The following is a 13,948-nucleotide window of genomic DNA, read 5'->3' as shown; positions in this document are numbered from 1 at the left end:
CTGCAAATGTTCATGGGCCTTTGCTCACCATTTTTATTAAAAAAAACCGGCCAAGTGCGAGTCAGGCTCGCGCAATGAGGGTTTCGTACTACGGTCGTATTTTTTCGACATTTTGCTCAATAATTCAAAAACTATGATACATAAAAATACATAAAAATCTGTTTTAGAATGCACAGGTGAAGACCTTTCATATGATACCCCACTTGATATAGTTATCTTACTTAGAAAAATGAAAATACTAATTATTAGTTTATGACCACAATTTAATTTTTTTGTGTGATGTAACCATAAAATCACGGTTTTCAGATTTTTCCCCAAATGTCAGCTATAAGATCTACCTACCTGCCAAAATTCATGATTCTAGGTCAACGGGAAGTACCCTGTAGGTTTCTTGACAGACCGACAGACAGACAGACACAAAGTGATCCTATAAGGGTTCCGTTTTTCCTTTTGAGGTACGGAACCCTAAAAACCGCGAAATTCATAACTGCAAAAACTGGACTGTACATTCTGTTAATAATAATGTCTTTCTTTTCAGCTCAAATGCAGCCGCCACGGTTTACAATGCAACCTTCATCTTCCAATAGCATAGTCAGAGAAGGCACAACAAAAATATTACAGTGCTCAGCAATAGGTAGCTATAATATACTATTTATTCTTCATATTTCGCGCAAAGGATCAGCCTTCAGCGCAGAAATGCAGCCAATATTCTTATAGCAGCGGTATTCTTATAGATGAGGCAAGCTTTAAGTTTTATTGTAATATGTATTTACAATTTAAAAAAATCTTATTAAACTTAAACTCATTGCTAAACAATACAAGTGTTTTATTAAAACTATCATTATTTTTAGGAATCCCGCAACCGATGTATAGATGGCTAAAAAACGGTATACCTTTAGGCGAATACTCTTCTGAATTATTTTTTAAAATCCACAATACTCAACGCCAGGACGCAGGTGCCTATCAATGTATCGCAAAAAATGATGTTGGTGCGATTTTCAGCGAGAAGAATAACATCGTCGTCGCTTGTAAGTTTCTGATATTTTCTAGTTCTACTTTAATGATTAGATAGGTATGTATACTAAACATTGTATTTATGCACACTGTCTGCAGCAGTAGATTGTGATCGGATCTAACCTTATAATATGTAGTATCCATTATTTACATTAAAATTAGCAAAATTTTGATTTCATTTGATTTCTAACATTGCACAATTGGATGCTGATAACGATTAATTATTTTTCATAATGTCAGAGATATCATTTGTAATGAAATGCATGTCCTGATAAATTATAATTTGGGCTTTATATTTTTTGAATATTTATATTTGCAGACATGGGAGTTTTTGAGAACACTATCGAGAAATCAGTGAAGGTTGAATCTGGTAGAGCAGCTATTCTAGATTTCCCACACATAGAGTCGGAACCACCACCAACGGTAATTTGGCTAGAAGAAAATAGTGTAAACGGAGTTTTACGATACGATCAGAAATACGCAAACACTGATAAACATCAACTAGTAATACTATGCGCTTCTGAAGATGACCAAAAAGCTTACAGGTGAGAGATTTGTTGTCCTTAACTCCTTATATTTAAACAGGGTTTTGTTTTGTGTGAACTACTTACCCATAATATTAATTTTCAATATTTGTAGAGCGCGGGCAATAAATACTCAGTTAGGCAAAATGGAAAATAGTCCATACATCAGGTTAGACGTCATCGGTGACGACAACAAAGAAATAGCCCCAGAGATTATTATTAAGCCCCAAGACACTAAGATAATCAAAGGTCAGGAATATACAACTATTTATTGTATCGCAAACGCAAGGCCACTACATGAGCTTGAAACGCTGTGGTTCAAAGACGGCATATTGATCGACTTAGCAGGAATTACTTACGACTTGAACGATCAGTGGAATCGAACACTGAGTCTCATATCGGCCACTTTAAATCACACTGGACAGTATACATGTCAAGCGAGATTAAAATCTGGTGGTTTCGCCACTGTAACTGCGTCAGCGGTGGTTACTGTTTTTGAAAAAACCAGTGATGATGTCTTTAAAATCAGAAACGTTTGGTGAGTTCGGTAGTACGATCGTTCTAGAATGCAATGTACAAGGCATGCCGATACCGAGTATAACATGGTATAAAGATGCAAGAAAGATTGCAAGCGTCGGGGCCGATGCTGAGAACTCCGATAACGCTGATGTTGATGACGGCGGCGGCCGATACAGAGTGGAAGTGGATAGGTCACTCGTTATCAGTAACTTGAAGATGGAAGATATGGGCATATACCAATGTATCTCGAGCAATGAAGCTGGAGAGTCTTCTATATACACCTGGTTGAAAATTAAAAGTAAGTACCGTCTGACACGGTTAGCAACTAGGTAATCAATTGATATAATAAAATACATAATAATTATTTACATTATTAAACAGCAAAGGAAAATATTCGCCTTCCGCGCAGTCACATGAAGTTAATAAGAATGAGGACTACCGATAAAAAGGCAAAAGCTTTCAAATTTGATACCGGCAGTAAGAAACTTATATATTGGTGTTATTCATGCACTGTTGAGCGTATTTGATCTCACACCACCCGTGTGTTTGCTTAATTTTTTTCTATAAACCAGTCACGTCATCATTTACACCAATTCTTGAACTTTTATTTTATCTTTCTTATCTATCTTACTTTAAAATTGTGGCTGATTCCGTTGTACACAATCTCTAAACTAAACTAAAATGGCACGTCTAAATCTATTGCTATCCCTTTCATAATGTTGCTTGAGGAAAAGGATAGCACTAGATTTAGACCTGTTAATTTAGTTTAGTTAAGAGATTGTGTACAAGAGAATCGGGCCCATTGTTTGTTATTTTAAATTAGAATAAGATATTCTAAGTTGTATATTAAGTATTCTATGTAGGCATTTCTAAATTGTAGAACAAAGTCAAAATGTGTGCTTAAACTACTAAAATTTTATCACAGTTGGCATTCAATTCGAGGCCCATTTTATGCTAAATGTTAATTTTATTATTTAATTAAAATATATTTTTCAATGCATAGGCCATAAATATAATACAATAATTATTTAGCACATTGCGGTGTCAAGTTAGCTGTGATACTCGTATTCTATTGCAAGATCATATCAAGTAGCTTAGGAGCATGTGAAAAAGAAGTTATGCATTGTCGTTGCTTAATAGATGTAATTTGAATTGGTTTATAACATAATGTACATTATATTATCATTTTTCTTGTATTTTGTAGTACAGTCCTTTTTGGTGTACCTAGATATCAATCTTATCGAATTATTACACTATCTAAAATCCATATTTTGTGCATGATGAAAGTTATCAGTGCGTCAATTTTTTTTATCTTCACAATAATAATTGGTTGTGGATTGTTATATCCAACTCATGGATGAAAAAACACATAATAAATTCTGTGTATTTTTGTTACTTTATTAGACAACAACTTATGTAGTCAATAAAGTATAATAGATTATTTTGTAGTTAAAAAATATAACTATTAATATACGCGCCGAATTGAGAACCTCTTTTTGAGAATTTGAAAAAAAACCTAAACTATAATCAGCGATCGTAATTATTTGGTATTGGTTAGATCTAAAATCAAGTAATATTTTTTAGTAAAATTTACACTATAGTGGGTAAGTTAGGTAGTGCATAATTAATTACTAATTAGCATGGCGTTTTAGAATATATTTTGTTATATAAGTTTGTGTTTATTATATACGAGTATTGATGTAATAATTTAAATATGTAGTTGTAGGTATACATTTTATGAATACTAACCGTCTAACTTATTCATAGAGCTACACGATTCATTAGCTTGCATTGTTAAACCTGTTTGAAAAGGTTTATAATCTACAGTATGTACCTATGATATCTATAAATAAAGCTTTTAACTAGCGTGTGTAAATCAATTATCATTTTCAGGGTTCCGTACCTCAATAGGAAAAAAGGAACCCTTACTTATTTTGATCACTTCACTGTCCATCTGTCTATTTGTGTGTCTTTCAAAATCCCTTTTCTCAGGAACGAGTGGAGGTCTCAAATTGAAATTAATATCAAATTTTAAGGTCTATACTTGGAACTAAAAAAATCAAACTTCTCAGTCAATGCAATTAAAAATTACGGCAATTTTTCCATATTTTGGCACTCGCAAATAAATGAAAACCCTGCGGTGCTCCTGCGCGTCGCTTGGCGACTGGGTCACGGGAACACCGAAGCAATAGTCAATAGCCACAGTCAACAATATGCCCGAAGAGAGATTATTAACCACGTTACCGAGGTGCACCGGTCCGAATACTACTCTTCCCTTTGGACGCATCCAAAAGGGACTAGCAACACCCAGGCACACTCTGAGGTTACCTGGCTGTCACCCCAAGGTACGGAACCCTCGATGCGCGACTTCAACTCGTACTTGACCATTTTTTTAAAAATTAAAAGTTGAAATCGCTAATTGAATCGTGTAGTTACTAATAATAAATAATATAAATAGTATTAGGAATTATTGGTTTTCCACTATAATAGTGCGTAGTGCACACTGTACAATGTAGCGCTCGTACTAAGTGCGCGTGTGGCTTGTAGCGACCCCGCCCATAATGCAGAGCGCGCCGGCCAACCTCACTGTGCTGGACGGGAAGGACGCCACCATCGTGTGCCGAGCCGTCGGCGCCCCCACGCCCAACGTTACCTGGTACTTCAACGGTACGATACACTCCCCTTTGCATCACTATCACCATAAATTGCATTTCTACCATTTTGATTTTCAACATCTATCATATTCCCATTGTTAACACTTACCCCCCGTTCCCACTGATCGTTTGTCGGACTCCGATTTAAATCGGATGTTCCAGTGGCAGAACATTTTATATGAAGCTATTCACACTTGTCGAAAACCGATTTTGTGTCAAAATGTAATGCCACTGGAACATCAAGCGACTAACGACAAAAACGATAAGTGGGGATGGGGGGCTACCCTGGAATTCATTCAGATGGCATGTGTCAAACTCAACCTTTATGCAATGCAATAAGGTTGAATATGACACATATTCGTCGGAATGATCCTATAAAGAAGCCCCTATCTTAACTATGAATTTCAGTGCTAGATAGCTACCATCATTATTATTACCTATGCTATATTATGAGTACTTTATGTACCTAGTCTAGCCATACCAAGTTTTATATTTTCGAGACAAGACGAATATTATTTTCCTTCCAATTCTTCACATCCAACTTTAAAGTGGATATTTTGTAAAGTTGGGAAGTACGTTACAACCCTAAGGCTAATATCTCACTAGGACACCATGGCGACGCCACCGGTCTTGCCACCGTGGTGTCTTGAGCTACTAACCGACAAACACCAGAGCAGATACCAGGTCGGTGGTTGAGTGAGTGAGACGCCAAATAGCACTGGACATGATTTAGTGGTTGCGCCATCAGCGGGTGGTCCTGGCTACCGCCACCAAATTAGTTGCGCAACTAAGCGCAACTCAGGTGAGGTATCCTCCATAAAGCTGTATACATTCTAATGGTAGCGCGACTGGTTGCGCCGCCACTGGTGCCCTACTGAGATAGTCCTAAACGTATCTATTTACATTTTAAACAAGACTTTCTTTCAATTTTAAATACAGGATGATAATATAAGATGACATTTGCTTGCATAAAACATGGTTCATAAAATTTACATCAACTCACAAGTCTGAAATAACTGTATTGTGCTAAAAATTCATAGTCCTCGTAAAGTTAAAAGCACCACACTAGTCATTTACAAGTTTTCAGCGGATGTAAAATTAATTTATCGCTCCGAAAATTCCAGATTCTCTCATAATAAATTTATCCGGAAGATTACAAGCCTTGGAGGAGGGAGACTTGCTAATTACCAGCACAACTACAGTGGATAGTGGAAAATATACTTGTGTCCGTGCAAATGACGCTGGGAAAGTGTCTGGCGAAGCGTACCTTACAGTTCTTGGTGAGCATAATATTATACAGCGAAAATTAATATGCACATCATGTATAATACCAGGCTGGGCTTACTTGATCATGTGACACTGTGCGGTGGAGCGCCCTTTAGATGGTTCTCGCGTAACCCTTCTCTTATAAGAGAGAGAGAGAGAGATATATATATATGAGTTTAGGCGAGAGATGTTTATAAAATTTTAGGCTGTGTGAAGTATGCACTTTATTGCGTCCTAACAAGAGTAGTCGTTTATATGTCTTTGCGGAGTGAGACTTCTGTGCCTGAAACTGGAGAAAGATATTATGACTTCGGCCGTTAGGCTTTTCAGATCCGAATTTCATTATTCATGGATCGAATTAATCACAATATCGCGCACTGCATCCGATCCGAATCAGAGCCGTCATGCGAGCGGTGGTGGCGGCTACATCCGTCAAAACGGACGCAAATGTTTTCAAGATTTGAATTTTCTCTGAATGCAGTGTGTGGCCTAATATGTGACTATAATAATTTTATTTTTTAGTGAGGACACAGATAATTGCACCGCCCGTTGATACGAGAGTATTATTAGGACACACCGCAACATTGCAGTGCAAAGTATCCAGTGATCCGAACGTCAAGTATAACATCGACTGGTTCCACAACAAACAGTAAGACCTATATTTAGTAGCCATAAGACAAGATCAAGATAAATCTTTACGCTCATGATTTTCACGCATCGATTCTCTAACTTTTGCTTTTAAGTTCAGGCAAGCACAATATTATGGTGAAAATCGAAAGTGTATTTCTACAATAAAATAAATTCTCTCAAATAATTTTAGACGGAATATCTATCAGAGCATTTGAACGGTTATTTATAGAAAAATCCAAAAGGCTTCAATGCAATTTTGCGTAGGTAAAAAAAATAAAAATCTTTTTTATTCGTATAAACTTTTACAAGTACTTACGAATAGTCGGATGCATCTACCACTGGTTCGGAATGCCTTTCCTACCGAGAAGAACCAGCAAGAAACTCGGCGGTTGCTCTTTTCAAATATTTGTAGGTAGCTATACCTAGATTATTTTACGTCTTGCATGCTTGCGTCCCGTTATTTGATAACCGTGAACTTAATTATGAGATATGGAACCTTAACTAAAAGTGGTGATTTTAGGCCAATGACAGCCGGATCCCGCGTGTGGGTGTCGGGCGACGGCGCGCTGCAGGTGCAGGCCGTGCGCGCCACCGACGCGGGCGAGTACACGTGCGTGGTGACGTCGCCGGGCGGCAACCACACGCGGCGCGCGCTTCTCGCCGTCATCGAGCTGCCCTTCGCGCCCACCAACGTGCGCGCCGAGCGGCTCGACGCCGCGCCGCAGCGCGCCGTCAACGTCTCCTGGACCCCCGGCTTCGACGGCAACTCGCCCGTGCAGAAGTACATAGTGCAGCGGCGCATCGTGCCCGAGTTTGGTTTGTAATTTCATTTATAACTACATGATGCCCGCGAATTCGCCCGCATAGATTTAGTTTTCTTAATCCCGTGAGAACTGTTGGATTTTTCGTTACAGAAGCTCCCGAGGATGGACATAGGCTACTTTTTATCCTGGAAAATTAACGGAATTTTAAAAAACCAAATTCCACGTAGACGAAGTCGTGAATATCATCTATTTGGTATAGAGATAGCTTGCATCCCGTATACGGATAAAGGCTACTTAGTATCCCGAAAAATCGTACGGTTCTCTTGGAATTTTAAAACGCCTAAATCCACCCGGACGAAGTTGTGGGGATCATCTAGTTAACTAATAAAACAACGGAGTTCAAGGCTGAGGTAACTGTAATATTACTGTTATGTTATAACGTTCTGCAATTTTTAGGTCCAACACCTGATCCGTTATTGAACTGGGTGACAGAATCGATGAACGTATCAGCTAGTCAGCGTTGGGTGTTGCTAACTAGCTTGAAAGCAGCAACATCCTACCAATTTCGAGTATCTGCAGTCAATACTGTGGGGGAGGGACCCCCTTCCGATCCAACAGAGGTTTTGACCTTGCCTCAAGAAGGTATGACGTCACAACACTTACAAGATTAGTCAGTATTAATAAACGTAGTCCATAAGGCTTAAAACGATAAACTATCTTAGTCATTTCCTTAATATTCTTGTCAAACCCAGCCACGCGAGCAAAAATGACTACAGGTACAAAATTATATGAAAACGCGAAGTTCCATTCACAAGTAACGACCAATCCACACTTGCGCACGCGCATGAACTGTGCACACAACGCGCATCATAAGAACATAATTCAGGCGTATCCAGAAGTGGTTTGCGAGCGGTTCGCGTGCCTGCTGTATACAATACATGGCGTGAGTTCATGAGTTTTTGGGAATGAGTACAAACATATTATACAGTAGCCGGCAGGAAATATTGTACATCGACCTTTAGAAAGAGATTTCGGCTTCGTAGAGCGTTGCCTCTGTCACTGATACCTATGTGACGTTTTGTCGGTCTCAACGACAGAGACAATGCTCTACGAAACCGCTATCTCTTTCTATAGATCGATGTACAATATATCCTGCCGGTTACCGTTCGCCACATGCACTTGCGCACATAGATAGTGATGCGTCCATAGGTGTTCGATGGGCGTTGTGTGCACGATTCGTGCGCGTGCGCAGGTGTGGATCAATCTTAAGACAGTTCACAGTCGCATTCGACAGTTTTCGTGAGCGTGTTGTCAATATGTATGACATCGTGGCCTCAAACGCACTCGAGCGCATTGTGCGTGATTCTGTCGCTAAACGCAACTACATCGCAACCACGTTATTTGTCAACAGATCATTTACATAACTGCCTGGCGACATTTTTGCAACTGTGGTCTATCTGAATAGACCCTTGTTTGCTTTAAATGTATTTTAACACTTATGAAAAACTCTATTTGCACAAAATACTTGTATTACTTATACTGAAGAGTATATAAATCACTATGTCCCATTCTGTAACAAACTCGTACTTCAGCCGCTCATCGCTCACAATAAAATTATTTTTCTTTTTGTGACCAAGCAGCCAGCGACATAATATGCTGCCAAGGTATGCAGAAATGTAAAAACCAAATGGTATATTTAAATCGTATTCATTAATTATTATTTACTGTACGACTAAATTTTATTTCCGCTTTTCGATTGTACGTTCATTCTTTGTCGATCCTCATGTCTCGTCATTGTTTATTTTGCCATCGGTATGTAAAAACCTTGTCGAACTTATTACAGGGTACATGACTTATACAGTATACCTCACTGAAATGGACATAAATACAAGTACGCTGGAAGAGGTGTGTGGACAAAATGACAGTTATTTTTGTGCCGGTTACTTACCGGGAATATTATTATAAATTGTCATTTTCTGTCAAATGCTTTTCATGTTGACACTATATTGACAAATGTCTCCTAATATAATTTTTATATTTATATTTTTATATTTTTTTGTATTTATTTCGATTTAGACTTATACAAGCACTTACGAAAGTCAGATCGGCATAGAACAATACAATAATAAAATAGTTGTACAAAATATGGCATATTAGTTCCAAGTATGCTCTCATGACGCTGTTGCTGCCAAAATGGCGAACAATTTGCTTCAAAAACAGGTCATCAATCACAGATCCAGCGTACTTGTATTAGTAGAGGTCAGTGATATACATATAATCTACTTAAAGAATCTTAGAGCTCATACGCATCGATAGTTGCCCGGCAACTCAGTAGACGGCGACCGTTAGAAAGTTGCCGTACCATGCGCACGGAATTGCCGTAACTCCGTGCGCATAGGTACGGCAACTTCCATATAAATTACAGATTTTATTAATTATAAAAGTATAAAATTGATAATGAAAAGTGCACAAATATTACTTTAAAAAAAATGTCATGTGCCCAATTTTATTTGCATGAACTATGGCTGCCTCAATGTATGTCGCGAATGATTCTTTATATTACTATGCTGATAATGTTATGTTCTTTTGATAATAATTTTATTGATACTACGCCTGTTCTAGTTGGTAATGCAAAAATATCGAAATTGCATGAGTCCGTTACATTCCTTATATTCATATTTTTTAGTTTAGTTATATTGTCTGTTCAGCTTAACTTGACGCGTGCGGCGTGAGTTATATTATGTTGGCACGATTGCAAATCACACAATAATAAACCGTCCTAAGGAAACCAAAACCAAGCAGTGGTGTCAACATATTATTACTCCACGCGTCAAGTTACGATGAACGGACTTTAAAATAATAACCCGCACGTATAGTGATGCCTGACGCGCTACGTGATCTTATTTGCAACCTGGACACAAAATGTACGGGACATTACTTCTGCTTGTCGTCTCAAGTTTCAACTTATGCGCCATCGGAGCAACATTATTGCAGCAATAATCACAAGTTGAATAATGTTTTAGCACCTTCTGGCCCGCCTATGGGCTTCATGGGTTCGGCGCGCTCGTCTTCTGAAATTATCACTCAGTGGCAGCCGCCTTTAGAGGAACATCGGAACGGACATATCCTGGGCTATGTTATACGATATCGTTTGAAAGGCTACGAGAATAGTCCATGGACCTATCAGAATATAACTAACGAGGCCCAAAGGAATTACCTCATACAAGATTTGATTACTTGGAAGGATTACAATGTGCAAATCGCTGCGTACAACGACAAAGGTGTGGGCGTGTTCTCTGATAGTTACACGATAAAAACGAAAGAGGGTGTGCCCGAAGCGGCGCCTGACAGCGTCCGCTGCGAAGCGTCCAACTCCACTGCCATTCAAGTTTGGTGGACGCCGCCCAACCCGCAAAAAATTAACGGAATTAACCAGGTACGTGCAAATTTTGATGTTATGATTTATCACTTACAAGGTGATGCCCCCGACTTCATCCGTGTGGATTTAGGTTTTCAAAACTTCAATATAAAATGTATCTTATGCTATCCTCCAGGTCTTTAACTATATGCATGCAAAATTACACCGTTCCGTTGCTGCGTTGTGGCGTGTTTGAAGGACAAATCAACAAATAAACACTCGCGTTTATAATATGGGTTTTGTAGAACATAATTTTATTCACTGCATAAAAAGCGCGTTTTTTGCAGTTACACAAGTTCAATAATGTTACATGGTTGTAGTGTTCAAAAGTATTTTTTATTTAGGGCTACAAAATTCAAGCGTGGAAATGGGATGAGGCAACTAACGATAGTGTCGAACAGAGACTCGTCAGTGTTCCACCAAATCTCTTGGACCCTCTGACCGAACAAACGGCTATCATAAGCGGCCTTGAAAAGTTTACGGATTACAACATTTCTGTGCTGTGCTTCACCGAACCCGGCGATGGACCTCGCAGCGACTTCGTGCTTGTGAGAACTAAAGAAGATAGTAAGTTGAAGTTATTAATTACATCTCTTGGGCGCTATTTATACTATAGAAGTAGTTAGAAGAGAGACATGACATGAACCATGAACATGTTTTTATACAAAAGGGTATGTCCGCGCCATATCTCCGCAATATAAACTATACCTTATAGATTTTACCCTATTCCTTAATATGCTCTATTCTTCTAATCCCCCATCTCAAGTTGATACTTGGTATCACTAATTTGGAAATAATCAGCAATTAAGACCCACTTGCACAAGGACGCAAACTTATTAGTTAATTTTTGCAATGCATTATGCCCTAGCCTAAAAATTACAGCATTACAAAATGTAACTATAGTCCGTACAAAATGACTCCTCACGCGCCACCTTAACTGTCATGTTTAAAGTACGGTTCAGCTTTAAAATGAGGACTAAAATCTTAGACATGAAATTTGACACAAAAAGTTAAAGTGGCGCATGAGGACTCAAATTATACGCGTTATAATTCAATTTAACTGTCCTTTGTACATTGTGCACATGGATAGGCCTTAAGCATGTAAACAGCTAACAATTTTTTATCACACTTATTTCAGTACCCGACGAGATCGTAAATTTGCAATTCGACGACATATCGGATAGGGCAGTGCGAGTGTCTTGGTCGCCGCCGAAAAAATCTAACGGCGTGCTAATAGGATACAAGTTAAAATACCAGATAAAGGACAACCCTGACACGTTCAAGGAAGAAGTTCTGCCGCCCAGTAATACCAGTATACGAGTCGAACATTTGCAGGTGAGTTTTCTAATACTGATGCAGTGATATTATTTCTTTTAATTAACTTAAATCGTTTTGCCAATTCTCGACATATTACGCACGCAGTGTCTATTTACACGAAACATTCCGCGCTGTTTTTACCACCCTCGTAAGTTGATCCAAGTTCTTATCATAACTAATCTTACGGAATTTGAAACATACATAAGCACTATACATGTGATGATAATCTGAAAGTTTCAAATCTTGAAAGTTAAACCGTTTCTGAGATACGCAGGTTCAAAATTTTCATAAAACAGGACCTACCCACTGACTCTATAAGACACTTACCATGAACATAACAAGTTAAAATTTGGAAGGATCATGGGTATTAGTCTTGGACGATCTAACCTAAGGACGCGCCTCGCATGATTATTCCCCTCTGTCAATAGTAATGGATTTTTAATCCACTGCGTTTATAAACACTGTTTGCGGAATCGATTTTGTCATTGTCAGAATCGTTTTCGATGTGTGACGACGTCTTACACGCTAGGTGAAAAATGCCTGTTTGTGCCGTTAGTGAGTGCAAGAACAAATCAAACACATCAAATTTACAAAAAGATGGAATTTCATTTCATAAGTAAGTATTTTTGGTGTAATAAACGCTTTCTATAAATTAAATTACATAAATTATTATAATAAAATAACAATCGAGAACTTTACCGATTCAGTAATTGAGTACGTAATAATTCGGTAGAAACGAGTCACACTCCTCACGAGACTATATTTTGTTTTTTCTAAACAATTGCAACCCTCGATATATACAAATTAGGTTAAAATTTGAATACGCGTGAACAGCATGAAATTACGTAGTAGTAAAAATAACACTAGTCTCGTGGGAAGTGCGGTATACTATAGACGGAGAGCCAGCGCTCAAAAAACTGTTTGAATTTACTAAGGCTAATTTTTTGCGCATACTGACCAGCTCTGTCCCCATATTCTGCTGACTAACCATTACAACTTTTATTTATATGCAATATACAAGTTAAATAACAATTTTCAGCCTTAGTAAATTAATTTTATTACCTCGCAGGTACGACACCTTTGATAGCGCACCTGAGTCACTGTTCTCAGGTTCACTTGACTGACCGCAGTATGTTTGTGTACGCAACCATTCTAATGAACTATATAAAAATTAGCCTTAGTAAATTCAAACAGTATTTTGGGTCCTGGCTCTCCGTCTATAGTATACCGCACTCCCCACGAGACTATAGTGTTATTTTTACAAAATTTTTCAGTATTAGATTTAATTGCATAGGACATAAGGTTCGATTTTTAAGAATCATGTGATAGTGATTGCGGTTCGATTATCGATATCGATGAAAACATTTTCTTTATTATTAACGACTAAATTACCGTCTTCAAGTCAAGTAAAGAATAGTTATTATTAATTACCACAATTTTTTCGCTACCTATACTTGTAATAAAACTAGTCGATTTCTGTGATTTCACGTACTTAATACATTAAAAAAAATATTAAAGCAACGCAATTTTAGTGATAGGCGCGAAACGGGGTAGGGTGTCTCTGAACTGGGTAATATGTAGCTAAAAGGTGTACCTTTCTCAATGATGAGGATTAGGTAATAATTTATCATAATCGTTTTATTTTTACAGATTTCGATATTTTTACAGAGAGAATCGCCAAGAATATACATAACATTAACCTAATGGTAAATAATGACGTGTTAAAAATAGAAGAGGCCACCGTGTGTGTTTACTAATTTATTTTCATAGTATCATATCTGTCTTATGGAATTTTGCTGTGGGGTAAAAGCGCCTGCCGCTTATTGAGAAAATTTTTGCATT

General features: G+C 38.0%; 1 protein-coding gene across 1 annotated transcript in view; it reads left to right on the top strand.

Annotated features, from left to right (window-relative positions):
- sdk (sidekick cell adhesion molecule) overlaps window positions 1-13,948 on the top strand; it is a 69,103-nt gene that overhangs the window by 32,662 nt on the left and 22,493 nt on the right. Inside the window, 13 exon segments of the mRNA XM_034984325.2 lie at window positions 539-634; window positions 852-1,028; window positions 1,334-1,559; window positions 1,654-2,032; window positions 2,034-2,355; window positions 4,605-4,724; window positions 5,836-5,991; window positions 6,500-6,626; window positions 7,128-7,423; window positions 7,828-8,013; window positions 10,395-10,807; window positions 11,134-11,356; window positions 11,928-12,124. Of these exon segments, the coding sequence (XP_034840216.1) occupies window positions 539-634; window positions 852-1,028; window positions 1,334-1,559; window positions 1,654-2,032; window positions 2,034-2,355; window positions 4,605-4,724; window positions 5,836-5,991; window positions 6,500-6,626; window positions 7,128-7,423; window positions 7,828-8,013; window positions 10,395-10,807; window positions 11,134-11,356; window positions 11,928-12,124 (2,918 nt within the window).

This window comes from Maniola hyperantus, chromosome 3, assembly GCF_902806685.2.
Source record: "Maniola hyperantus chromosome 3, iAphHyp1.2, whole genome shotgun sequence".
Classification (NCBI taxonomy): Eukaryota; Metazoa; Arthropoda; class Insecta; order Lepidoptera; family Nymphalidae; genus Maniola; species Maniola hyperantus.
The sequence above is the reverse complement of the archived record's forward strand: the minus strand, read 5'-3'. Positions and strand labels throughout refer to the sequence as shown.